This window comes from Planococcus citri, chromosome 2, assembly GCF_950023065.1.
Source record: "Planococcus citri chromosome 2, ihPlaCitr1.1, whole genome shotgun sequence".
Taxonomy (NCBI): domain Eukaryota; kingdom Metazoa; phylum Arthropoda; class Insecta; order Hemiptera; family Pseudococcidae; genus Planococcus; species Planococcus citri.
In genome coordinates this window covers 78503910-78531663 of record NC_088678.1, presented here as the reverse complement: position 1 = coordinate 78531663, position 27754 = coordinate 78503910, and the positions used below count along the sequence as shown (strand labels likewise).

At 33.8% G+C, this 27754-nt stretch overlaps 2 protein-coding genes and 2 long non-coding RNA genes across 8 annotated transcripts in view; 2 read left to right on the top strand and 2 right to left on the bottom strand.

Annotated features, from left to right (window-relative positions):
* The window catches only part of LOC135833764 (uncharacterized), a 265501-nt gene that overhangs the window by 152339 nt on the left and 85408 nt on the right, over positions 1-27754 (top strand). The gene's annotated exons all lie outside the window — the stretch shown is intronic.
* Positions 58-2830, top strand: LOC135833761 (uncharacterized). 2 transcript variants are annotated; one of them, XR_010556533.1, is made up of 4 exons: positions 58-260; positions 422-631; positions 1340-1428; positions 2148-2830. It is a non-coding gene; the product is annotated as an uncharacterized LOC135833761 (long non-coding RNA). The 2 variants fall into 2 exon arrangements; XR_010556532.1 differs by lacking the exon at positions 2148-2830 and having other exon boundaries at positions 64-260; positions 1340-1972.
* Positions 3016-4813, bottom strand: LOC135833754 (uncharacterized). The gene is made up of 4 exons (XM_065347524.1): positions 3962-4813; positions 3652-3890; positions 3459-3567; positions 3016-3330 (listed from the first exon to the last, which is right to left on the bottom strand). The coding sequence occupies exons 1-4, from the start codon at positions 4047-4049 to the stop codon at positions 3323-3325; spliced, it is 444 nt and encodes a 147-aa protein (XP_065203596.1). The 5' UTR covers positions 4050-4813; the 3' UTR covers positions 3016-3322.
* LOC135833746 (uncharacterized) lies at positions 9926-22522 on the bottom strand. Of its 4 annotated transcripts, XR_010556529.1 has the most exons (4): positions 22365-22522; positions 21733-21923; positions 21535-21668; positions 9926-11066 (listed from the first exon to the last, which is right to left on the bottom strand). XR_010556529.1 is itself a non-coding variant. In XM_065347511.1 (2 exons), exons 1-2 carry the CDS (start codon positions 21514-21516, stop codon positions 10565-10567), a joined length of 933 nt encoding a protein of 310 aa, XP_065203583.1. In that variant the 5' UTR covers positions 21517-21528; the 3' UTR covers positions 9926-10564. The 4 variants fall into 4 exon arrangements, 1 of the variants encoding a protein (XP_065203583.1); XR_010556527.1 differs by having other exon boundaries at positions 21535-21923; XR_010556528.1 differs by having other exon boundaries at positions 21553-21923.

Here is a 27754-nt window from a genome sequence, read left to right as displayed (position 1 = left end):
TGTGATAAGAAATAACACGATGTGAGTTAGAGATTAAATCAGCCCAAACTAAAAAAATATAATTGGACTGTGAACAGATATCAGAAAAATCATTTTCTCCGTTTGTTCATCTAACTAAGTATATATACGCATTAATCCTATAGCCATATTGTTTTGTGTCAATGTTGAAATGCGTTTTATTACCACGTGTCAGTATTAAATTTTTATAATGGCTTCAAAAACTCGAATTATTTTATACACGTTGTTGGCTTTTTACCTGGGTAAGTTTATAATATAATTAGAAATTGCTACAGAAGGTCTACTTTATCGCCTTTGTACAGTTGGTAAGGTGTTGAACCCAAACAAAATTGCTAAAAAGTTATTACTGCATAACATAAAGAGCTTACTAAATGTCAACCTCAATACACAAATCTGTTCACAGTTGTTGAAGTCAATTGTAGACCAAAGCAGTCAGCACACCAGAGGTTAAATTCACAGCTCAGAAAGAAGGAAAGCCAAATTATAAAGAAGCTGCAGATTATTAATAAAAATAACCTTATCAATGAACTGAAGCACGATAGGGATTACTGGATCAACTGGATGAATCTCTCAATCAAGTTGGAGAAAATAAGAGATATGCTATTGCTGGAAAGTAAGAAATGAAAATTTCAATAATATGGATTGCGTTTTAAAAATAATAAAAACGTATACAGTACCTTACGTTTCGCCGATGCGATTTTTTAGAAAAAGAAATTGAGTAATGATTTTTCAATTTTTTGAAACTAAATTTATTCAAGACGAGATCTTCAATCTCTTCTCCTTTGGCTTGTCTTACTCAAAATTTGGTCAAGGAGGAGAAGTGTTTTTAGTTTGTTTAGTAATTCGAGAATGAATTTTGAAAATTATAAATAGCTTATGATGGTGTGTTGGGGTTTAATCGTCCATCCTATTTAATTCGTTCCTACCGTTAGAATTTTAATACGCGAAAGTATCGTTTTTATTTTGGAAAATTACATTGATAGTTCTTTGAAAACGAATCGAATCGGAATGAAAACAAATTGTGACGCGATCCGGAAAAATAAATAAAAATAAACAGTGAAGGTGAGTAACCAACTGAGAAGCCCCAAACATTTAATCGAAGCCCCAAACATGGCCCTGAAACCCAAACCCAAAATTTTAAAGCCCGAGACCCCATGAATTTTCAAAGAAAATCCCATCACTCAAAACTCGAAAAAAATTTTTTCGGGCTACACTTCTGGCTGGATGATTATTTCTTAAACACCAGAGGGTAGGGAGAGGCTAGAAGCTATCCGGTGATTTGTAACACCATCCATCACTCACAGTACTTTTATGGTTTTAGATGTGAAGGATTTACCACAAGATTGGAGCGCACAAAAGGAACTCTGGAACTCTTAGAGGAAGGACTGGAAAGCAAGATGTTATTATAAAGTAGGTATAGTTGAAGTAGAAAGAAGATATTTATATTTCAAACTGTTATTTTTTAGTAGAAATAAGCAACTCATTTTAAGGAAATTAAAAAGGGGAAATGCTCCAATAAATTCCATCTAGTTAGTAAAGTTGAAAAAACCTTTTTATTCGATGAAATGAACTCACAAAAAAAATCAAAATTGGAAAAGATTCAAAAAATGAACGAATTTGTTGTGAGTGTAATTTTTATAAACTTTTTCATGAAATACGTCAGAAATAGGTCAAAATCAGACAACTGAATAAATTTAAACTTTTTTTGATTGTTGGAATTGAAAATTGAAATTTTTCAAATTTCGATTTTTTTGTGAGGAGTTCATTTTATCGTGTGAAAGGGGTTTTTCAACTTTTTCAACAGATACGTAAAAAATAGGAGTCAAATGGGTCAACTTCACCTATCAAAACTTTTTTTCATGTTTTAAATCAAAAAATCGCATTTTTTCGCAAGCTTAAAATTTTTAAAAATAAACTTTGCAACATATGTTACCATCCCAATTTTTTAATATGTTGTTCAGCATAAAAAGTTGTCCATAATATATTTTTTTTCAGAATTTTTGAGAGTCGGAACGATATAAAAACTACGTTTCGAAACTTTTTGAGCTAAGTGGCAACACTGATTTTTATGATATCACCAAAAAGCCTTTCAAACCCCCTAACTGTGGGAAAATGTTACATTTTTGTAGGTATCGCGGTTATCGAGTAATCCGCTGCTGAAACGGACGATATTTTAGGTTCACTGAAAACTTTGACACCCCCTGCCTGCCTTTGAAAATGGGCCAGAGGGCTGCGATTTGCGCCATTGGTTATCCCTTCGGAAGGTCTTTTCACAGGAAAAATTTCAAAAAATCGCCGAACCCCCTACCACTTCTTGGTCCAATTGACGTGGAATGACCCTGCAAGCAGATGTTGAATTCGTGGTCGGACCTGTGAAAATTATTAATCAAGTTTTGCTAACTTTAATCCATTCAGCAGGTGGTCAGAGTGTCTAACGGCACGAAAAAGGCACAAAAGTACGAGAAAGGCCAGAATTTGTCCTAGGTAGCTCGAAAGCACAAAACAGTATCGTTCAATAAAACGAGATAGTCTTACAAAATTTTGATTTGTCAAAAATTGTTTCCTGAGCGAAAAAATCCAACTATTGTTTTAGAGAACGTTTTTGTTTTCGGTCTTATTTAAACTAGGTACATTGTTACGTTTCATGATTTTTTTATTTTTTTGAAATCAGCTGGAAAATTACATTTTTGAAAAGCCCAAATTTCTAAAAAAAAACTGGAAAGTTTTGGAAAAAGTAATTAGGCTGCAACAACTCTGGAAGTATATTTTTCTACGAGTGGTCTAATTGCATCTACTATTAGATATCGAACATTATTTGACATCAATGAGAAATAGTGTACATATTTTTAAAGGCCCAAATTTAAAAAAGAAGAATCAATTGGTCTCCACATAAATCACCAAAAATTATAAACGCAAACACACAACACACTCAGAGTAAATTATGTGTTGAGAATTGACTTTGGCTTGATGGTTGTTATGAACGAGCAGTGAGACATTTTAAACGTGTTTATTGATTAACAAACATAATCGAACTGATTCGACTGCAAAACTAACTAGGTAGTAGGTAGCTAAGACGTCATCTATGACTAATCTATCTATTTACTTGTATGTACATAACAATGGTCTTAATCAGCAGTGTGAACTCTTGTTATATCGAGACAGTTGAACCCTCAAAAAATGATCAAGTGATCGCGGTGTATCCATTTTACCAAAAGGTTGAAAAAGTGGTCTTTCAAAATGTCCCTCGATCGCGCTTCATCGAGTTTTTTTCGTTCTGATTTCTTCTGCTCCATTATTTTTAGAGTTAGTTTCCTGAAATGATGAAAGAAGTACTTAGTAGAACGCTATTTCACAGATTTGACAGATTGTATTTTTCGTCAAATGGTTACGAATACTAGATTATTTGTTTATTATTCGACTACCGATACCTATACACTCACTTTTGGTTTTATATGATACTCGAATCGCAGTCGAGCAATTAATTTCATCTGATATTTGTCTTTTTCTACGTCTTCCAAAAGCATCGTTACCTCCACGTCCACAGTTTACCTGAGAACAGTATTTTCACATAGGGGTAGAAAGTCCTGACAATGCGAGCCGTAGATACGAGTAAACATGTTTATTTCAACTTACTGGTTGGCATTGTCCTAAGCATGTTCTAACCGTACACTGGAAAGTTATATCATCAGAATTTGCGAATTTGAAAGCGTTGAATTTGGCAGTCAAAAATCGCGTGCTTTGGTTGTACTCCCATTTGCCAAAAATAGTCGGATCCGTAGCACAACCATAAGCATCCGTAATATCATAATAGTCTTCATCTTTTCGCGTTGGCGACTCTGCATGACAACTTCTGACAAATCCTCCATAAACGTCTGAAAATGTAACGAGGCTCGAGTAAAATTTAAAGAACTGATTATACCGTGTGAGAATTTAAAGTACTTACTGGATGGTTGCACATCCACTTGTAATATAAGATCATCGCTGAGCTCTGCAGAGTGAGTCTCTTGCCCAGTTGGAGTCAACACTTTCATTACACAAGTCGGCGCTGGACCTTGATTAGCTGCGAGTATAGTTCCTGCTATTGACGAAACTGATACATTGTGATCTGCTGAAAAGTTCTTTTTTTCACCTGCGGCGTAAGCACAAGATTTTATGAGTATGCTTGAAATTTTGTAAATTTTTTACTTTTTCAAAATTTTAAAATCTTGTTTGAAAATTTGCATAATGAAAAATCCGATTTCTCAATGATGGGTTGGCAAGTAATTAAGTACAGAATTTTGAAAATATTTTTCTATTTTCCATTGTAAATTTTAAAAGTTTGAAAAAATGAATGATGTTAAAAATGATTTGACATGCAATGACCCTTGAAAGCACTGATTTCGAGCGTAATACGTATGTACAATAATTCATTATACATATTTTTTTGTGATTTTTTGTAGTGATTTTTTTGCATTTTTGAAATTCATTTTTTGTATTTTATAAGACGAAAACCGGATTTAAAAATACCTATTTCGATGTAAAAACGGAGGACAACCAATATAGGTACTCGTATTTTCCCAAGAGATTTAGTAGGTAATGAATTAAGTATATGCAGGAAACTGCTTTCAAGAAAACGTAGCCTATGAATTGTGTACATCTTTACAAGTACATAAAAATTTACATAATTATTTTGCCTGTATAGTTCAGCTATCTGTGAGGTAATTTTTAGGAGCCTAATCTTAACCCTTAAAGACCCAGGCTAATCCTGAGATGTTGTGTGAAAATGCTTTCAATTTCCTGAATTAGATCATCACAATCATCACATTAACCCACAGTTTGCCCCCCAGCCCCTTAAAGCCGTCTCGTAAAAGCCGTACCGATTTATTCAATTTTCCTTGAAAACCGAGAAAGCAAAAACCCCAATGAGGTCAATCATGGAACTGAATGATATAGTATCATTAGGTGTACTGAATGAGTGAAAGCATATCCCCAAAGAACACCCCACCCCTTTTTGGGGGGCAAATTTTCAAAAAAGTTGGGATAAAAAAATTGGACCCATGCTCCATTTTTGGATAAACATATTGATGGTAGACCCTTCACAAAATGAAATCATGAAAGGTGTGAAAATGGTGGACCAGAGCGATTTTTTGAAAATTTGATTCACTTGTCTCGATAAAAACCCGAAAAAACAGAGCATGAATACGCAAAGTACATAATATGGGAAATATTATCAAGTAGGCTTGAAGTGACAGAAACAAGAATTGAAAGGAACACAGATGCTTTTAACAGCATATAAGTTCAGATAATCTACAATCCACCCATCAAATCTGTTTATCACTCCGTAGATATTCTTTCTCGATATTTGTCACCAAATAGTTACATCCTACAAAGGTTAGCAGTACGATTGTTTTTCTGCAGAAATATCAAAATAGGTTTATCTACCACTTTGAAAAGCTTTACACAGTCAAATTGCAGCACTCCCTGGCATTTCATAATGTTCAAGCATTCATGAAGAAGTCACTATCCCTTCTCGATCATAGATAATGTAGTTCTACATCATGAAAATTGCACGAGCAGAAGTCGTCGTTTACAATCATGAGATTGTGTCTAGCTTATGACTACAGGATTCAGGGGATTTGAGATTCAGTAAAAAGCTTTCAACTGTTGTTCAACCACAACTCTGAACTTTTGAATGTTTTGAGAAATTCCTGCTGAAGTTGATATTCTTTCTCGATATTTGTCAACAAATAGTTACATCCCGTAAAAGGTTAGTGGTAAGATTGTTTTTCTGCAGAAGTATCGAAAAAGGCTTATCTACCACTTTGAAAAGCTTTACACTGTCAAATTGCAGCTGTCTCTGGCATTTCGTAATGTTGAAGCATTCATGAAGAAGTCACTATCCCTCCTCGATCATTGATAGTGAAGTTCTACCTCTTGAAAATTGCTTGAGCAGAATTCGTTGTTTCCAATCATGATATTTCATGATGTTGAACTACACAATCAATGATCGAGGAGGGATAGTGACTTCTTCATGAATGCTTGAATATTATGAAATGCCAGGGAGTGCTGCAATTTGACTGTGTAAAGCTTGTAAAAGTGGTAGATAAACCTATTTCGATACTTCTGCAGAAAAACAATCGCACTACTAACCTTTTGCGGGATGTAACTATTTGTTGACAAATATCGAGAAAGAATATCAACTTCAGCAGGAATTTCTCAAAACATTCAAAAGTTCAGAGTTGTGGTTGAACAACAGTTGAAAGCTTTTTACTGAATCTCAAATCCCCTGAATCCTGTAGTCATAAGCTAGGCACAATCTCATGATTGTAAATGATGACTTCTGCTCGTGCAATTTTCATGATGTAGAACTACATTATCTATGATCGAGGAGGGATAGTGACTTCTTCATGAATGCTTGAACATTATGAAATGCCAGGGAGTGCTGCAATTTGACTGTGTAAAGCTTTTCAATGTGGTAGATAAACCTATTTTGATATTTCTGCAGAAAAACAATTGTACTGCTAACCTTTGTAGGATGTAACTATTTGGTGACAAATATCGAGAAAGAATATCTACGGAGTGATAAACAGATTTGATGGGTGGATTGTAGATTATCTGAACTTATATGCTGTTAAAAGCATCTGTGTTCCTTTCAATTCTTGTTTCTGTCACTTCAAGCCTACTTGATAATATTTCCCATATTATGTACTTTGCGTATTCATGCTCTGTTTTTTCGGGTTTTTATCGAGACAAGTGAATCAAATTTTCAAAAAATCGCTCTGGTCCACCATTTTCACACCTTTCATGATTTCATTTTGTAAAGGGTATACCATCAATATGTTTATCCAAAAATGGAGCATGGGTCCAATTTTTTTATCCCAACTTTTTTGAAAATTTGCCCCCCAAAAAGGGGTGGGGTGTTCTTTGGGGATATGCTTTCACTCATTCAGTACACCTAATGATACTATATCATTCAGTTCCATGATTGACCTCATTGGGGTTTTTGCTTTCTCGGTTTTCAAGGAAAATTGAATAAATCGGTACGGCTTTTACGAGACGGCTTTAAGGGGCTGGGGGGCAAACTGTGGGTTAATGTGATGATTGTGATGATCTTATTCAGGAAATTGAAAGCATTTTCACACAACATCTCAGGATTAGCCTGGGTCTTTAAGGGTTAAATTACGTCGCCATAAAACCAGAGTATAGAGCAGGAAAATAACGTAAAAAAGCGAGGGCGAAAAGGAAAAAATTGGCACATAAATTTTTTCTTCGGGAATGTGTTCAGATGAACCCCCTGAACTACCAAAAAAAAACCGAACCTCCTAACCCTGGAGCTAATTTTTTAGGGGGCTAAAACCGGTTCCGATTTACGTTTTTTGCGATTTACTCCGAAAATATTAGGTTTACGAGAAAAACTACCATGACTAAAAATGTTCCCCTTCAAATTCTCGACAATTTGATACTACGCTCGATACCCATACCTCAAGAGGGATGTCTGAAAAAAGGGGTGGAAAGAGTAGGTGTTTAAAAAAAGTCAGTCCAATAAATTGATCAAAGTTACGACTTAATATCATTCGTTTTCGCTCAAATTTTTTTTTAAAAATCTACTCACCCAACTATTAGTCACACCATCATTGATTGGTCTTCATCCCTCCCAAGGGGTTGGTGGGGGATGCTTGGTTTTTCAAGTAACACACAACTGAATCATATATTTGAAAAACGAATCTGGACATGCAATATATCGAATGGTATGTTTTCGAGATCGCTGAATACGAATACCAACTTATTTTCTGGGTCCAACTCCTCAAAGCCCCTCTGTGCCCCAAAAAGGGGGTTAAAATTTTGAAAAATCGTGAAAAGTCGAGTGATATATCGAATGGTATGTTTTTGAGGTCGCTGAGTACGAATATGAACTTATTTTTCAGGTCCAACCTCATAATGTCCCTCTGGGCCCCAACAAGGGGGCCAAAATTTCAAAAAATCATCAAAAAGTCGAGTGATATATCAAATGAAATGTTTTTGAGGTCGCCATGCAGGCGCAAATATGAACTTATTTTTGGGTCCCACCCCACAATATCCCTCTGTGCCCCAAAAAAGGGGCCAAATTTTAAAAAATCATGAAAAGTCGAGTGAAATATATCGAATGGTGTGTTTTCGGGATTCTATTTTGAAATTTTTTATCAATTTATGAGTTTTTTCAGCAAAAAAAGAAACATTATAAATGATTAATTTCATTTAAATTTCCCATGAAAATATAATTCGAGTGGCACGTAAGAACCTAGACAAAATTTAAAAGTAGAAATTAGTTGGATGATTATACATTTTATTTCAATGAAATTCGACAACACAGTGAAAGTCCTAGTTCCATTTTATTTTCTATTGAAAAATAATCAAAACCTGCAGGTAGATGAGTGAGCGTTTTAAAGAAAAATCTTGACATGTAAAATGTTTTCTTTGCAAAATGAGCGTTCAAACTTTTTGAACAACGATCCCAATAATACATTGGCAATGCGAGTAGCTCTACTTACATCTCCCCTCCTCCCGCCGAAAGTTAGTCCAATCAGTATTTTTGAGATGAATTTTCAGAATTTTTTCTAAAATAATGGTGTGAATCTTTAAAGAAAAAGATCACGCCATGGTTTTTCGTTAACTTCTTTGGGGCTGAGAACCATTGTGCTTTGGATTCTAAAAATATGTGTTCAGCGATCTTGAAAACATACCATTCCATATACTTATCACTTGACTTTTCATGATTTTTCAAAATTTGGCCCCTTTTTTGGAGCGAAGAAGGACATGTAAGGTTGGACCCGAAAAATAAGTTCATGTTCGTACTCAGCGACCTCAAAAACATACCATTCGATATATCACTCGACTTTTCACGATTTTTCAAAATTTTAACCCCCTTTTTGGGGCACAGAGGGGCTTTGAGGAGTTGGACCCAGAAAATAAGTTGGTAATTCTTTACAATGAAACCACTCTACTTATGTATTTGTTTCATGCAAGTAGCATACGTGACCACGTATATGGTGGTTGATGAAAAAATTCCAGCTGCTGAACGGAAAATTGAGGGTCCAGCAAGGTTATGATTTCTCAAAAATGTATTCCCAAGTGAAAAAATGCAAATTAACAGTTATTGTTTTGGAAAACATTTTTGTGTTTGGTCACTGGTCACATCTGAACTTCAAGTAAAAAGTATAGAGAATAAATTTTCCTGGAGAAAAGATGTCTGTCTTTGCAAAAATCACCAAAATTTACAATCGTAAACACACGACGCACGCAGAGTAAATTATGTGTTGAAAGATAAGATATAACTTAATAAATTTTAAAACGAGTGAAATTTTGAAACGAGTGCACGAAAATTGTTTATAATACTCGTAATGATACCACCACCGCGCTATCAGCACTCTAATTGGCACCTCGCGTAAATATAAAAAATATTCACCATCGGTAAGTTGTGCACAGTGAGTTTGTGGACTAATTACCGCTAGACCAATAAACGAAATGAATAAATTCATGAATAACACATCACAAAGTTGTCGCGCACACATTTTGGAGAAAAAAGTCTTGAAAATCGTTAATCGCGCTACGAAATCTTATCAAAGCAATGATGCTGTAGATAGGAACTGGTAAAACTTGATGCGAATGTTCACAACTAATAACTACGAGATGAGCAGGTGTAAAAATTTGGCTCGGGAGTCGGTGTTTCCAAATGTTTTCATGGTCAGAATCCGCCCAATTTGAGGGGGGGGGGCTGGTGTTGATCCACACTAGCCCTGCGTATGTATTTAAATGAATGAAATGAATCCTTTTACAAAACATGAAATTTGAGAAAAGTCAACATTTAAAATAATGTAAATTAAATTCACTTGATGTTCAACTTCAAAAACTTCACATTAAAATTTGGTACAAATATATTTTTTTCAAAAAATTACAATGAAATAAAGTATTGAAAAACATAAATAAATAAAATCATGTAATTGAATAAAATGATGATAATATACACAAAGTAAACAAATCATACGTAGCATTTTTCAAATAATTTTTGTTGATTTTGGCTGCATAAGTAGGGCTACAATTTTGCCAGCCATACCAAAGGGGTTTTTTAGAAAAGGGAGGAAAAGATGCTGCTCTATAACGTCGGGATTAGGTGCCAACGATGCTATATTCTCTCAAGGAGACCAGGTAGGGACAACAAAATGTATCTGATTTTGAGTATTTCAGCGCGCAATTAAGCTCGCAGAGAACGACTTTTTGTGCAGAAAAATGGCTGTTTGTCAATTTGAGCATCCATAACTCGATTAATTATCAATGTTTCAGATTCTTGAAAAATAAAATTGAATTGTCCCAAAATGCTTACTCATTATTATACGGTTACTCAACTAATTTTTTTTTTGAGATCCGTTTTTTGACTAGGAGAGTAAGTTTTGCCTCTTAAAATGTGGGAGGGGGGTTTCTAGAAACGATGAGCTCTAAAATTAGGTACTGCTGTGTTGCTACAAAGAGAGAACACCATGTTTTTGATGTGGTAGAAAGTGGGATATGACCTGATCAAGAACGTGCTCTTTTTTCAGACAAATGTGTTCACGGTTTGACTTTGAATGGTTTGATCGGTATTTCTATTTGCATTCCCTTCTTCTGGACTTGTACGAGTTTTTCTCATTGTAATCACACGAAGAACTTTCTTTTTTTGAGAATTTATACTACCACTGTTGAACAGAGATAAAAATGTGGTTCTAAAATTTTCACTCATGGCGTAATATACGAGAAATGATACGGACATATTGATGTAATAAAAAGTACTTCCTGATAATAGATTGGCATATTGTATGGAACATAATTGTTGATCGCTGTCCATCTTATTGTGAATGTTAGGTAACAACAGCTTGATTAGATTGACCGCTGCAAGAGGTATTTGTGTGATGAGAAATAACACCATAACTGTCAAGGTTATCATTATTAATCGATCAGCTTGTTGTTTCATTTTTGCGTTTCTGGGGTTATTTTGGGTGTTTGAACGTGACCTTTGTAGTTCATTAGTTGATCCTTTTGTGAATAGCGCGACCATCAGTCTATAAAAACAAAACACAATTATTCATTTCCAGTTGTTCAATGGGTAACTAAGTAACCTACTCGTATTTTCTATTCAGTGGGTGTATTTTACCACATGCGAGTGCCTGTAGTCAGGTCCCAATTTAACAAAAAAAAAAAAAATATGTCAGCTCGCATGTATTCTGTCAAAAGTTAGTTTATGATTGATTATTATTATTGTACCGCGTCAATACAAAGAAAATCAGCCCAGATGCCCATTTTTTTCTCCTTCCTGTTACTGAGGATCCACTCCTCTAACATTAAATTCCGTTGATCGCTTCACCTATTGATCGTACGAAAAGAAAGTTCAAATGAAAATTGTTCCTTGAAAGCTTCTCTACTGCGTTGTTATCATTAATTTTTGTTTGGGAGAACCGTTTGAGCTTGAAAGCTCGAAAAAGCATTCTCAAAATAATCAAAATGTTTTTCTGTCACAATTTACGGAGATGCATTGAAAATTATATCCATCGGAAATACTTTTAAAAAGCAAAATTACCACCAACCAAAAAAAAAAAAAAAAAAAAAAAAAACGTTCAAAAAAACCAAGAAGACATTTAAAACCCAGATAGCCCATCTCACTATAAATGTATTAATTGTAACTTTATTTCTAAATAATGTATGTATATCCTAATCATAAGTTTGTCTTAATTTATACAGCCCCTAACCTAAGCTGCTGTAAGTGGCTCTTAATTAAATAAATAAATAATTGTCAAACAAAACTCTGCTAACTAAGTAGTTTTAATGAAAAAATTCATGATATCAATAAAACATTGCCAACCCGATTAGCGCTCGGTGGCAATAAAATTGCCAACTGCCAATTTTGGACTTTTGGCAAAAAAAAGCAAGAAGTTGGTAAAAATCTCCACCAATGAAAACGCTTTATTTAATGCCAACTTGACAATTTGTTGGAAAAAATTTTTGCCAACTAATTGCCAACAGAGGCAATATTTCTGTCAATTACGTACATTTCATTTTTCCAACTAATTGCCAACAGAGGCAATATTTTTGCCAATTACTCTTATTCTCAAAATAACAGTTACATTTTTGAATTTTAAATTTCAAAAATCAAAAATGAAGGGAAGGGTTGCTTATTTTTGCTTTTTTACTGCAGAAGAGGTACCTTTCCATGGGGTTTCATTTTTCCTACCTATAACATATTACTAAAATTTCCTGACCTATGGGGGGTTCGAACCTGTGTTCTCCTGCACCTAAAACCCTATGTCTAACCCTACAGCTACCAATGCTACGAGGAGGATTGGGCATAAAATGAATTCTTATAATTTGCTTGCAGGCTCCTGTTATTAATTGCTTTGATTTAGGCTATGTCAAAAAAATTTATGAATGTTTTTTGTTGTAAAAAATTCCGTGAAGTGGATTTTTTTAAATTTTAGTAAAACCAAAAATTTTTAATCTAAATTCAGAAATTTTGAGAAATAAAATAAAAATAAGAAAATCAATTTTAAAAAATTAAGTAATACTTATCAATTAAATTGAAATTATTTTTTTTTAATTTTTTGAATAAATTTTGTGAATTGACTTTTTTATTTTCATTGATTTGGAAGAAATTATTTTGTAAAATGAAATTTTAAAAATATCCGAGTTCAGCTTTACAATTTTTGGTTTCACTGCAATTATTTTCAATCCACATAGGTACACATTCAGAATTTTCATTTTGTATTAATTTTTTTTTAAATTGTATAAAATTGAAAAAATATTTTCAAAATACCTAATTGGTTAAAAAAATAAGTTACTGATACAATTTTAATTGTTTTCAAAAAATTTTAAATCTATTACCTATCTTTTTATTTATTACTGTAGAATAAAAAAATTAAAAATAAACAAAAATATGTTTTCCTAAACAGTTACTTGAGTTCCCACTTTTTTTTAATGGCATATTTTCAGTCATACTTAAGTATCAATTTTTATTATAATTTTTTCATGTTTCGTGGTCAGCCTATTCTCAAAAATTTTTAAATTAGAATTAGGTGCTAGATATTGAAATTAAAACTTTTTGTGGGTGGGGGGGGGGGGGTTTCGAAATTTAAGTGGCTGCTTGCAGTAATTTTTTCAAAAATTAAGTAAGTACATATTTTTGAATTTAGCTTCAGAATTTTTGTTCTAAAAATTATTCTGCTTAGATTTTTTTGATAATTCGGTTCAAATATTATTTTAAATTAAATTGTTTCCTTTTCGAAATTGGCAATGACTGTGGAGAAGTTTTTTTCAGAAAGTTCCAAAAAAGCACCTTTTTTGGGGAGGGGGACTTTTTTGGTTAAAAATTGACCTTTCTTTTCCGGTTTTTTTTTTTTTCAATTTCAGTGATTGTCGTGAATTTAAAAATATTATAAAATAGGTACCTACCTCGCAAAATATTTCACATTTGTTCTTTTTTGTTTTTGCTTTTTTTTACAGAATTTGGCTGAGTGTAGTGATTTTTTTTTGAAATTGGAAAAAATTGAAATAGGTACCTACTTTGAAAGAAAAACTATGGTAAAAACCAAAAAAATCAATTTAAAAATAATGAAAAATTCTAATTTTTAATTGGATTCTAAAAAAATCCATTCTAGTACTTACGTATGATTTTAGTTTAATTTTAAACTTTGAAACCACCAAAATATACTAAGTAATTATTTCAATGAAAGCCTCAAAATTTTGAGCACTGAAAGTCTGAAACATACACTTGAATTTTTGTAGCGCTTCAACTGAATTGTAAAAAAAAAAAAAAAATAGCATCTGTAATGTCTTGCGCAAGCGCATGATGCTGATATTGGCAAAAAATTGCCAAAATGTTGACAATGTTCTTCTAAGGAAGTTATCGCCAATTTTTTGACAATTTATTGCCAACCACAGCAAAATGCGCATGCGCAAATAAAATACGTGGCAATGTTTTGACATTTCCGTGGCAATTTTCTCTTACCTTCATTTTCTATTTCGTAGGTGCCAATTTTATACTCGAAAATGCCAATGTGGCAGTAAAAATGACAAAAATAATTGCCACTGCGCTAATCGGGAAGCAAAGGTATCATTTTATTTACTGCAAGTATAATTGAAGAGCTCTATTCCAAAGTGGGTTAAGTCATTTTTTCCTCCAAAAAATGCGTTTAGAGTTTTCGATGCTGAAATTTGTTCTGTTTCCAAAGGTCGGTGCACCTTTCCTTTCTTTGGACATAGAACAATTACTAGTAGAAAAATTTACTTTGAAAAACCGATAACTTGACCCACTTTTGAAGTAAAAATTTCCGAAAAACGTCTTTTTTTAAAATGACTTAACCCATTTTGGAATAGAGCTCTTCAATTGCACATTTTTTTCGGCTCGGAATATTTCTATTTTTAAAGAGATGAATCGAAAAGGAAATCGAGACGATAAATATAAAATTACGAAGATTGATTTTAATAATGGAAAAAGCAGTATTTTTTTAGATAAAATTCTGACCAACGGTAGGACTTTTTGACAATTTTTGCGGAAGCTGTACTTACTTCCAGACTATTTTGGCTAATAACAATACTTATACCTATTATTGTGCATTTTGGCATAAAACAGAATTTTTTGGATAACTTGTCAAAAAAAGATCTTTGCACACAATATTTTGTCAAAAAAGTAGAACTTGTTGACAGTTTTGACAAAAAGCAGGAGTTTTGAAAATGTTGGCTAAAAGCAAAATACAGTTTATAACTACAAAAAAAAAATAATAATAATTTTAACAATGATTTGGCAAAAAACAGTAACTAAATTTTTAGGATAATTTTGGTAAAAGCAATAGTTTTTGACAATTTTGGCAACAGGATTTCTTGAACATTTGGCAAAAAGCAGGGCTTTTTTTGAAATTTTTTAACAAAGTTGGGATTTTTTAAATAAATTAATATTGACGAAATACATAGGAAACTCTTTATAATTTTGGCATGAACGAGATTTTTTTGAAAATTTAGGCAATAACAGAACTTTGCAGACAATTCTGGCAAACATTACTGCAAGGACTTCTTATAGTTCAGTGGCAAAATGTATATTTTGGGCGATAAACGGCAAATTATGATAAAGCTTTGAAATTTGGTATAATGAACAAGGACACCAAAAGAAAATTTTTAAGCCCGGGAGGCAATCGCCAAGTCCCATGGGAGAGGAATGGGGGTGATATTGGATGTCAATTCCATATGATTGAACCCCGCTGAGTTCGAAAATACCATTACTTTTAAAATCTGAGGAAGAGGCATACCTCAAATTTGAGATTTTCTGAGTGAAGTTTTTGCATTTTTCTCAAAAGCACCCCAAAATTACAGTTTTTTAATCCTAGACGACACGCTGACCTTCCATCGACATTTTTATGGTCATTTTCGGATTCTACAGGTCAATTACAATGCGAATCGACCATCAATACTTTCGCATACCTCTACCGTGGGTGTACAGAGGGGTCTAAAGGGGTTAAAAATTGGCGTTTTTCCGGCATTTTCTCGCAAAAATCAGGGTTTTGAACTGTGCACCGGATAAATCTCAAATTTGAGGTATGCCTCTTCCTCAGATTTTAAAAGTAATGGTATTTTCGAACTCAGCGGGGTTCAATCATATGGAATTGACACCAATATCACCCCGTTAGCCCCATTTGGAAAAAGGGGGGTTGAACCCTCCCCCCAAATCACCCCCATTCCTCTCCTATGAGACTTGGCGATTGCCTCCCGGGCTTAAAAATTTTCTTTTGGTGTCCTTGTTCATTATACCAAATTTCAAAGCTTTATCATAATTTGCCGCTTACTTACAGTTTGCCACTGTACTATGTATTACAAGGGAGCTACCCAAGGTCTGACAAGCCGATCGAAAAATTTTTTTCACAGGCGGATAGAGCATCAAAAAACATATTATGAGCCAAAATTTTAGCTGCTGAAGTTGACGGGAGGAAAAGTTACGGGATTTGAATGTCGAAAAATCACAAAAATACACAAAAATACACTGAAAAAAGTACCTATATATAAAAATTGAAATCATTCGGCACCATGTTCACTTCACCAACTAATTTTTTGGCCATGATATACCATCGATATATGACGCCTTATAGTGGATAAGTCGCCGCGATCTGCGTGTAAGACCTTGGGGTGAATTTTTCCCCACCCCCCTAATTTTGGGCGAAACTTTCGAAAGAAAATCTGGGGCATGTGATACATCGAATTGTACGTTTTTGGTGACGCTGAACACGAATATGACGTCAGATTTTTGATCGAACCCCATCCACGGCCCTCTGCACGCCCCCAAAGGGGGTGAAAGTTCAAAAATGGGCTTTGTTCGTGCGACACATGAAATAGTATGTTTTTTGTGACGCTGAATACGAATATGACGTAGGATTTTTGATTGGACCCCATCCACGGCCCCCAGCACCTTCCCAAATGGGGTAAAAGTTCAAAAAAGGGCTTTGTTCGTGCGACACATGAAATAGTAAGTTTTTTGTGATGCTGAATACGAATATGACGTAGGATTTTTGATCGGACAAGTCGCTACGATCCGTGTCTAACACCTTGAGGATGAATTTTTCAATTATTAAAAGGAATTAAAAAATTAAAAATCAAAATAGCTCGCAACCCTATTTGCTTTGCAGCTAACTTTTTTTTACCATGAACCATCGTCGATGTATGATGTCCAAAGGTGGACAAGTCGCCTGGACTTTGGCCACTGGAAAAAAATGACAAAATTTGAAAATGATAATTAGGGCAATTATTTTTATGCGCTAAAAACACCAAAAAAAGCGCTTATAATATGCTGTAAAAATCTGGAAAAAAGCATTTATATGCGCTAAAAACTTGAAAAAGCTAAATAAGTGCAATAAAAGTGCACCGTCATGGGTATCAAAATGTTTGTATTGTCAGTGCAATATCAAACTAGACAGCTAAGCAAAGCTTAGCTGCAAAGTGTGCGTAGCTAGCTGCCTTTTCTACAGCTATAACCGTTATTACATCTAGGTAGTGCATAAGTGAATCAACCATGTCACAGTGATGAGAATTTTTGAAACTCTCACTGCTTCAAAATAATAATTGTTTTTCAGTGTTTTCATATTTTCCAAATTACAATAGGTATTTCAGAATAATTTATAAGCTTGTATTGCTTCTAAATTAAGAAATTTCTAGTTGTTTTTCATAGTTTGCATTGTTTTAAAATTTACAAAATTTCAAATCGATTTCCCGAATTCCCCATCGCTACAATTTCATAAAGTTTTCAATAAATTTTCAGAATTTTGCATTGCTGCTGAGTTAGGAAATTTGCAATCAATTTTTAGAATTCACATTGCCTCTAAATAGTCAAATTTTGAATAATTTTTCAGAATTCTTATTGTCTTTAAATTAAAAAATTTCAAATTCAATTTTCAAGTTCATATTGTCCACAAATTGTAAAACGTTAACTCAATTTTTGGAATTTACATTGCCTCCAATTTTTCAGAATTCTCATCTTGTTCATAAATATTACAATACTTATTTCATATAATTTTCAAGTTCACATTATCTGCAACTTACAGAACTTTTAATCAATTTTTGGAATTCTCAGCGTCTCTAAATACAAATTTTCATATTATTTTTTTTTTAGAATTTCTATTGTCTTCAAATTTATAAATTTTCAAACCAATTTTCAGAACTTGCTTTTTATTCTAAATTAAGAATTAAATCTTATAAAATATCATGTTAAGAATTTGCATTGCCTCTAAATTACACAAAAAAAATATGGGTAATTTTTACAAAAAAATTCAACTAAATACTGGTATTTAGCACAATTAAGTACCAGATCCCATTCAATAATTTTTACTGTAATCATATAGTAAAAATTATCATTTTAATAAATTTTGCTATAGGTACCAATAGTACAAATCGTTTTGTTTTAATAATTTTTACTAAATCATGATAATAAAAATTACATGTTTCAATTGTACAAAAATTAGTTTAATTACTCATTTTGAAGTAATTTTTAAATTATAAGTAAAAAGTTGAAAATTATTCATGTCAAGGTAATTCTTACTATACTTATGGCTATAGGTAGACAAAAAATTAATGAAATGAATTTTTAGTTAGCAAATATATTATAATTCATAACTCAATTTCAGCATTATTTTTACCCCATTATCATGTACCTACTACATAGGTAACTCCAAAGCATTTACCTATCCAATTTTCCTACGAAAAATCCGTCACCTACCTACTTACCTCACGGGGATTCGAACCAATACCTCCTATACAAGAAGGCCAGAGCACTGGTTTTCTGACGTAGGCATTGGAGGCGATTACGGCTGCATTGTCTTATGGGATATTGCCCAATTCCTTAGTTTTTCTTGAATAATTTTTGAACGGTTAATGCTACAGATTTGAATTAAAAACCAGCTTGTAGAGGAGAAAGAGTAGATCATTTTTCATGTTTCAAACACCTATGTGCTCGATCAAATTTTCGATTTATCAAAGTTCAAAGTTTCGAGGTTGCAATTTTTTTACATTTAAATTGAAATAAATCGAAAATTTGATCGAGCACATAGGTGTTTGAAACATGAAAAATGATCTACTCTTTCTCCTCTACAAGCTGGTTTTTAATTCAAATCTGTAGCATTAACCGTTCAAAAATTATTCAAGAAAAACTAAGGAATTGGGCAATATCCCATAAGACAATGCAGCCGTAATCGCCTCCAATGCCTACGTCAGAAAACCAGTGCTCTGGCCTTCTTGTATAGGAGGTGTTGTTCGAACCTGGGTCCCTAAATTTCCTATTCCTACCTACATGCCCTAACCACTCAGCCACCACTTCGCTACGAGGGTTACGGCATTAAAATAATATATTTGTTTGGTAAACGCCCCACCAAACCACTCCCACTTGGAATTTACAGCTAACAGACCGGGGGTGTAACAGGGTACAATGAAACACAGCTGGTGATGGAATAGACTGGGGGTATAGCAGGGTACAATGAGCGGCAGGTGTTCTACAAGTCCCCTTTTCCCTTTTTTAGGATTTAATGCATTAAAATAATGAACTAAAATTGCAATTACTCAGCAATTACCCATCCGAATTGAATGAAAATTAATCTATTCCCTCCGCCTTAATGATTCTCAAATGGTGTCCAATAGGTACAAAAAACGGTTGGATAGCTTAAGAGAACATTCAGTTCCAATAAAATTTCATTTCTCAAAGCGAAACCAATAGTGTGCTACGCACACTAAAAACATAAGAAAATAGAAAGGAAACGTCAAATATATAAATTTTTTTTCAATAAAAATTCATTGTATCATCGATCATACATTTGAAGTCACAAATAAAAACATTCAGTTTTTTTTTTTTTTTTTTTTTTTTAATATCAAAAATGTCAAATTTTTTGTTTTCCCTGTTTTGTTGACTGATTTTTGCCACTTTTTTCTCAAAAAAGCTTTAACGACCTGAAAAAAGCTCAAAATAAGCAAAATTTTGACGTTTTTTAACTAAAATAAGCGTTTTTATGCATTTATACCCAAAATATGCGAAAATATGCGCTATAAAATTTCAGCATTCGTCTTGAAATTGCATGAAACGTGAAGAAAATTGCGATATGCGGTATCTGGTGTAGCAGGAAAAAATATGCGATATCATAAAAATAATTGCCCTAATGATAATGGATGCTTCAGAATAGTCGAATTGGAGGTTTCACCTATTCGGAACGTCGAAAATAGGTCAGAGCTCGATTTTGGATAGGTAGCATCGCAAAAGATGGAATAGTTAACATTTTCAAATTTTGTCATTTTTTCCAGTGGCCAAAAATACACATCTGAACCGACAAACGCCCATTTTCGCGACAACCGCAAAAAATGGTTAAAGGCAACCCACATAGGCCCAAAATAAAGTTATTTGTGCTAAAGTTGATTTTTAGCCGTTCCACAGCAATTTCAAGTTTCTGGAGAAATGATAAAAAATTGCTGGAGGCTCAAGAATGGTCGAAATGGAGGTTTCACCTATTCGGAACGTCGAACATAGGTCAGAGCTCGATTTCGGGTAGGTAGCATCGCAAGAGATGGAATATTTAACATTTTCAAATTTTGTCATTTTTTCCAGTGGTCAAAAATACCCATCTGAACCGGCAGACGCCGATTTTCGCGAAAACCGCAAAAAATGGTTAAAGGCAACCCACATAGGCCCCAAATAAAGTTATTTGTGCTAAAGTTGATTTTTAGCCGTTCCACAGCGATTTCAAGTTTCTGGAGAAATGATGAAAACTCGCTGGAGGCTCCAGAATGACTGGAATTGAGGTTTTACGAATTTCGATAGTCGTAATTGAGTTAGGGACGCCATCTGAACCACTTCCCGAGAAAATTCCATTTTTCATCAATATTTTCTATTTTTGGTATTATTTGATAATTTTTCGGATTTTTCAATTTTCAAAAATTCACCAAAAATCGAGAAGTCAACTTTAGCACTTGAAATTTTGGTTTTGGGGTCCTGAGGCTGTCCCCTTTCGATCTAACTTTGATTCGTTCATTTTCGTTTCTGCCGGTTCAGGTAGTTCCCTTGTCAGACTCGATAGCATCGGCATTCATTCTTATCTCCCTCATTTGACACCAGTAATTCTGATCTAAGCTATATCTAAGTATTGAAAACTTTTTTGATAACGTCAAAAAAGTGTATTATTTGACAATTCTGGCAAAAAACGGGGCTTTTTTTGGCTATTTTGACAATATTAGGAATTTTTAAATAATGTCTTAAAAAAAAGAAACTTCTGTACAATTTTTGCAGAAATGGGGCTTTTTTTACAATTATTCCAGCGATAAGATTTTTTTGAACATTTTAGCAAAAAACAGGTGCTTTTCTGGCAGTTTTTACAAAAAGTTGAGATTTTTTGATAATTTTGGCAGACTTTTTTGATAACGTCAGAAGAAAATGTATTTTTCGAAAATTATGGTCAAAAACAGTGTTTTTTTTTACAATTTCGACATAATTTGGGATTTTTTCACAATTTGAACAAATACCAATTTGAGACCTGACTAGGTACTACTAAACTTTCCTCGTTCGGTTTTGATTACTTACCTAAAACTGAATATTGACAGCACAACTGATGGCACTAATTGTTGTAGCACTGATTTGATAATCAATGTAATATTATACATAAACCAATCATCTTCTTGTCGAGCTGATGGGATGTAATATAATAGTTTTTCAGCTGTACTGTTGTTGGGCATATTATACATAAACCAATCATCTTTTTCTTGACCTAATGGGGTGTAATGTAATGGGTTTTCAGCTGTACTGTTGTAAGAAAGTGGGTTTTCAGCTGTACTGTTGTGGGACACGATATTGAGGGTAAAATACAATGGTAAACTGAGCAAAACACTAGTAACGTAACAAGCCATGACTGCATTTTGCGTGATTTTCATTGTACACCAATAACGCGCTTTCAATGGGTGTGCTATAGCAATGTACCTCCATATAGCCAACATCAATGTGAAAAATACGCACATGAAGCGAAAAGTATTTACCAAAGACGCACTGCTTACATAAATTACTGCAAGTGTGTAAGTTAGTATTGTTTTATCTGGTATATCTGGTTCCATATTGTATCGAAAGAAAAATATCCATTCCCACAGAATGCTTGCTAGTAAATTCAATATATCTGCAAAAGCCAAGTGGGTGAATATCACATTTGCTGAGGAAATCATTTTTTTCCTTGTAAATACCAGTATGTTGAGCACATTGAAAATCACTCCAATTAAACATATGGAAATATCTGCATACCCCTGTATAGCACTTTCCTTATAATATTCGATGAATTCGCAAAATGATGTACTAATAGTATGTGACATTTCGATCTTTAAAGAAACAAAAAATCACCAGTTTCGACTGTACATCCGCTCAACCAGGAATACATCTGTAAAAAAAACAGGATAAATAGGTACAATTTTTTCCCTTTTGTTTACTGAAATATTACTTGAAGTCGAGCATTTCAGCTATCGCTTTTTTTTCGAATAATATTCATCAAAAATGGGGAAAATAATGTGTTTTTATTTATTCAAAATTCCACACCATATTTTCAAGAATGTTTGTAGGTAAGTATATGAAATAATATTTTAAAAAATGATGAAAAAACACGAGAAGTCTTACAAATTTTTATCTACTTTTAAGAGCGAATCGAGAGTGATTAAAATTGATACAAATATGTTGATTTTAGCAATTTCGATGTTTTGAGGAAATGAATCTTATTTCTAGTACATATAACTAATCCTTGGAATTTTTTCGAATGGTGGCTTAATTTAGCATGAATTTTACAACCACTTATTATTTTAAATAAACACCGTGTAAAAGTACTTACAAATCTATGATGAAATTTCTATAATTATCTACTCGTTTATATCGCGAAGCAAATTTCGCCAATGTTGTTATTTTATAAATTGGATTGCTTTAACCCAACACGTAACACAAGTCACCGATTTCGACTGAACATCTTCACACATGAAATACATACATACAATATACATACTCTTCAATGTCCATCGGTAAAATTCCAATTCTCGCATGCGATAGAAAATGTGTAAAAGTAAAATCAAAAATTTGCATTTCTAAACGTTTTTTTCTATAAATGTGTACCTGATATTATGTATTCGATTTTGGCACCTTTATGTTCTTACCAGGAAGAATATTTTATCAAGGTGAGATTCGAATGTAAAAAGTGGTAAGACGAGATCCGGGCGTTATTCTGCGAACCCCTATAAAATCAATGATGTTTATCACGACACAAATTTCTGTGCAGATTTAGATGTGTGACTTCTAACAGTCCGGCATGGGCATATATGACAAAAGGAATAGTATCACCCCACTCCCCTCCAATCATTTGAGATAATTTTTTTCTTAAATGGGATATCCTAAAAAATATTTTAAACCCAACTTGCCAAAAAAAGGTTAGTCTTACTAAAAAAATGGCGGTCATGTTGATTGGACAATTCAGCCAAAATCTTTCCAACATTGAACTCGCACGAAATTTTTTAAACTGGAGAAATGAATTTTTGGAAATTGAAATTTATAGGTTTAAAATGAGAAAAAAACTAAACATTTTTCCAAATTGACCTAGAAAGCTTAAGTTTTGAGATATACTCCATTTTCGACCAGTCAAATTGATTGGAAACGGTTTTAAACCATTTTGAGGTGTTCTGAAGCCTCCAGCAGATGCACGCTACATATTAAGTCATTTTGGAGACTTCAGCGACTTTTTGAGAATTCTTGGAGCCTCCAGTAGATTTTTGAAACTTGAAAGAGCCTTTCAGGATAAGATGGTGAAATCCTTACTTTCTCCAATTTTGACTATACTCATCCAAAATGTTAGTTTTGTTATAAAACCATCCCAATTTTTTGTTGAGTTGGGTCCTTCCCCCACCCCAACCCAAGAAATTTGTCTATACGTGCTCGAAATTCCAAACTCTCGTTCTCCCGTGGGGAGGGGGTCCAAAAATTTTGAAACTTCCATTGAAAACAGTCACTAGCAAGAGATTGAAAAAATCTCATATTTAGGTAGTTTTTAAGAGGGTTGAAATTTTCAAAAATTCGTAAAAAAACGGAGAGAAGGCCTTAGCGAAATGTTCTCAGGTTTTCGCTACTGGACCATTTGTTTTTATCTGCATTTGAGGCTTAAAAATGGAAAACAGCCATTTTCGTGTGTTTTTACGTTGGTGTACCTTGCCTGAAATTTCATTTTTTCCAAATATTTTGACTACGAAAGTCCAAACGAGGCAAAAAATTACGAAAAAACACGTTTTTCGCAAGATTTCAATTTTTCTGAACACGTTCGTCGTCATCGTCGTGGTTCCTTATCCTTTACAGGACATTGGAAATCGCATTTTTGTTGCACCAACTAAATTTCTGAGAAAATTTCGCAGGGAGCCCCTCCAAGTTTTTTCTACAATTTTTTGAAATTCTTGACCCTCTCGAAGCCCCCCCAAACGACAATCGTTTTTGGAAAAAAATTTCACAAACGCATCTACCCATAGTAGGTAAGTAGGTATTTTCTATGAAAGTTTCAACATTTTTGAACCACCCCCTCCGGAGAACGAAAGTTTTGAATTTTGAGCACGAATTGTACAAATTTTTTGGGTTGGAGTGGGTGGGGCGGGGGAGATTCCAACATTTTTTTAGAATTCGAGTTTTTTTTTCTCATTTTTGGACTAAATTTTGATTTTTTTAAATTCACCAAAAATCGAAAAACAGGTACACTTTAACACTTGAAATTTTGGCTGCTGACAAATTTTCTCGTGCTTTTTCGATCTACTCGTAGCTTTGTCCAGTTCAAGACGTGTTACTAACTACTAAGGCCAACTTTTTAGTGATAACTCAGTCCAGAAAAAAGTATTTGTTAAGGTGCAACAGGGGAAGTCAGAACGTTTTTTCACAATTTTAACTTTGATCAGCTGTTACTCTCGTACTAATGAACCAATATGGCTGAAATTTGGTATGTAGGTTCCCACAAGGGTTCTTAACCTATGGTTAAAATTTCAGCGCGATTGTCGCAGTAGCTTTCGCACAATCAAATAAAATGTAACTTGTTCTGACTTACCCCACTTTGGGGTAAGTCAGAAAATCTACAAAATTAATTGGTATTATTAGGATTCGACCCTGATCGATGCGCAATATGTCAAATAACATGTTTTCGAGGTCGTAGAATCCAAATCTGGAGTTATTTTTTTTGTAGGAGTGGGGGGTGAGGCGTGGGGAGGGGGCAATTCCAAATTTTTCGTACATTATTGTGTAATATGTCGATTGATATGTTTTCAAGGTCGTAGAATCCAAATCTGCAGTTATTTTTTTGTAGGAGTGGGGAGTGAGGCGTGGGGAGAGGGAAAATTTCGAATTTTTCCTACATTATTGTGTTATATGTCGAATAATATATTTTCTAGGTTGTAGAATTCGAATCTGGAGTCATTTTTTTTGTTGGAGAGGGAAGTGAGGCGTGGGGAGAGGTAATATATCAAATTTTTCCTACACTATCGTGTAATATGTTGACTAATATGTTCTCGAGGTCGTAGAATTCGAATCTGGAGATATTTTTTTTGTAGGGGTGGGAGGTGAGTCAAGGGGAGAGAGGGTAAATTACAAATTTTGCCTATATTAATGTGTAATATGTCGATTGATCTGTTTTTGAGGTCGTATAATTCGAATCTGTGGTTATTTTTTCGCAGGGGTATGAGGCGAGGCAAGAGGAGAGGAGAAATTTCAAATTTTGCCTATAATATTGTGTAACATGTTGGTTGATATGTGTTGCAGGTCGCAGAATTCGAATCTTGAGCTAGTTTTTAGGGTCGAGTGCTATTCAAGTATCACCGTTTGGGGAGAGGGCCCCACTCATGCGAACCTACGACTCACCTTCCACCTTCACCATAAAAAATGACTCCGGATTCGAATTATCTACAACCTCGAAAATATATTATTCGACATATAACACGATAATGTAGGAGAAATTTGAAATTTTCCCTTTCCCCACGCCTCACCCCCCACTCCTACAAAAAAAAATAACTTGGATTCTACGACCTCCAAAACATATTATTCTACGTATTACACATTGATGAAGTCGAATCCTAATTATCAATGTTCACTTTTCTGACTTACCCCATAGCACTAATTTAGGGGGTAAGTCAGAAAAAGCGATATAAATAATGAATAATTGAAAATTAACAAAAATTGAATACTTGGGGTTTCACATTATTGTTTTAGGAATACTTTTACTTATAATATCACTTTTACTGATCATTTCTTCTGAGGTAAAAAGCAGTTTGAAAAACACTGATTACAATTTGAAATCAAATTCAAAACTGCAACTAAAAATGAACCAATGAAAAGCCTGTAAAATGAAACTGGGTCGCGAATTTTTTTATGCTGTGATGAAGTAGGGGTAGTACCCTCAAGTTACCCCTGGGTAGCGCTTCGGCAGATATAAGCCTCTAAGAGCTAGAGCAGTTTTTCTGACTTACCCCAAATTCGGACTTCCCCCAGTGCACCTTAGTATTTTTGTTTGTATGATTATGCGTGCGATTCACTTAGAACTTTTAGAGAATATGACCACTCAAGAATTCCTACTCGCTTTTCATAATTTTATAGCATTACGCACAATTCCAAAATTTGTAATAAGTGACAACGCGCCACAATTTAAAATAACCAAATCAGCTTTTGGAAATCTTTGGCAACAAATAATTTCTGATGATGATGTATTAGATTTTTGTAAAAATAATTCGATAGAATGGAAACTGTTGCCTGAATATGCTCCGTGGCATGGCGGGATTTTACGAAAGGTTAATCGGTATAGTGAAAATGTCGCTAAAGAAAACAATTTTTAATTGTATAATAACAAAAAATCAATTATGAACCGTGTTGTACGAAGTAACTTCTGTAATTAATTCGCGTCCTATTGTTTACGTCGGTGAAAATGATAGTAATGTATTAACACCTAATGATTTGATGCATACCAAATTCGATTTTATTCCGGATATCGATAATGTTAAAAATATTAAACGCGATGTAATCGTAAATTTATGGAAAAGATCTAACGATATTATTAATCAATTTTGGAACGTTTGGAAATTTCAATATTCAACTAGTCTTTGTGAACGTAATATTACAATATTAGTATAAAACAAAAAAAAAATGTAGTAGATTTAGTTCCTAAAGTAGGAGATATCGTATTAATCAAAGGTGATAAAAAATTTTGTCCTAGAGGAGAGTGGAAAGTTGGTAAAGTAATTAATGTTAATGTTAGCTTGGACGGTAATGTTAGGTCGGCAATTGTTGAAACTAAAAATTCTAAACTTACCCGTCCCATTAACAAATTGTATCCCTTAGAAACATCGTAATTTTTCTCGTTTACTTATTATTTTAAATTTAAAAATTCGTTTTTCGTCGGGAGTGTTGCGGATTCGCGATTATAATTATATTTGGCTATGTTTTTGTTGTATTTACACTTTGTGAATTCAGTTATATTCGGCTACAATGTTTGTTATCTGAAAGATTCCTAAGTATTTGTTATTGTTTTCATTGATAAATAAAGAGAGTTACGGAAAAGGTTCGTTTTTGAAGCGATTAGAAATTAATCGCCCTGTTCGTTGAATTCCTTTTTTGTTGGGGGGGGGGGGGGTGGGTCTGAAAAATTCTTCTTCATCGTTCACTCGTATCCGAGCATCGTGACTATGGAGCCTCCCCAATCAGCAGCCTCCAACCTTCTCTGTCTTCTGCCTGTCTGGTGCATTCCCCAAGGGCCTCCTCCCATTTTTGGGGAACCCCTCCTCTCTGAAATTTCAGTAACATTTTTCTCAGCCCCATGTGAACCGACTTTGAAAATTTTTTAGTATGTTGTAGACATCCTTAGGAGGTGTACCCCCACAAAAATGTTTTACCACCTTTCCTCTATTTACCTCTCAGTAAAAATTAAATGGGCTAAGTGCTCTGGAGAGATCTAGATGAGTTCAGCAAAAAATCTAACGTCATATTCGTGCTCAGCGGTATCAAATCATAAGAAAACGACACCCTACTCATAAATACTTAGTTATTTTCCCCAAAATTCCCATTTCACCCCAACTCTTCGTACGACACGTTTTTACACCATCTTAATATCATAATTTTATATTCAGTTCCATTATAGGTATATATTATTCTTAAAATTCGTACAGTAAACGTACCTCCGACGATCTACATTTTCGTATCTTTCAAAAATAAACGAAAAGCAAC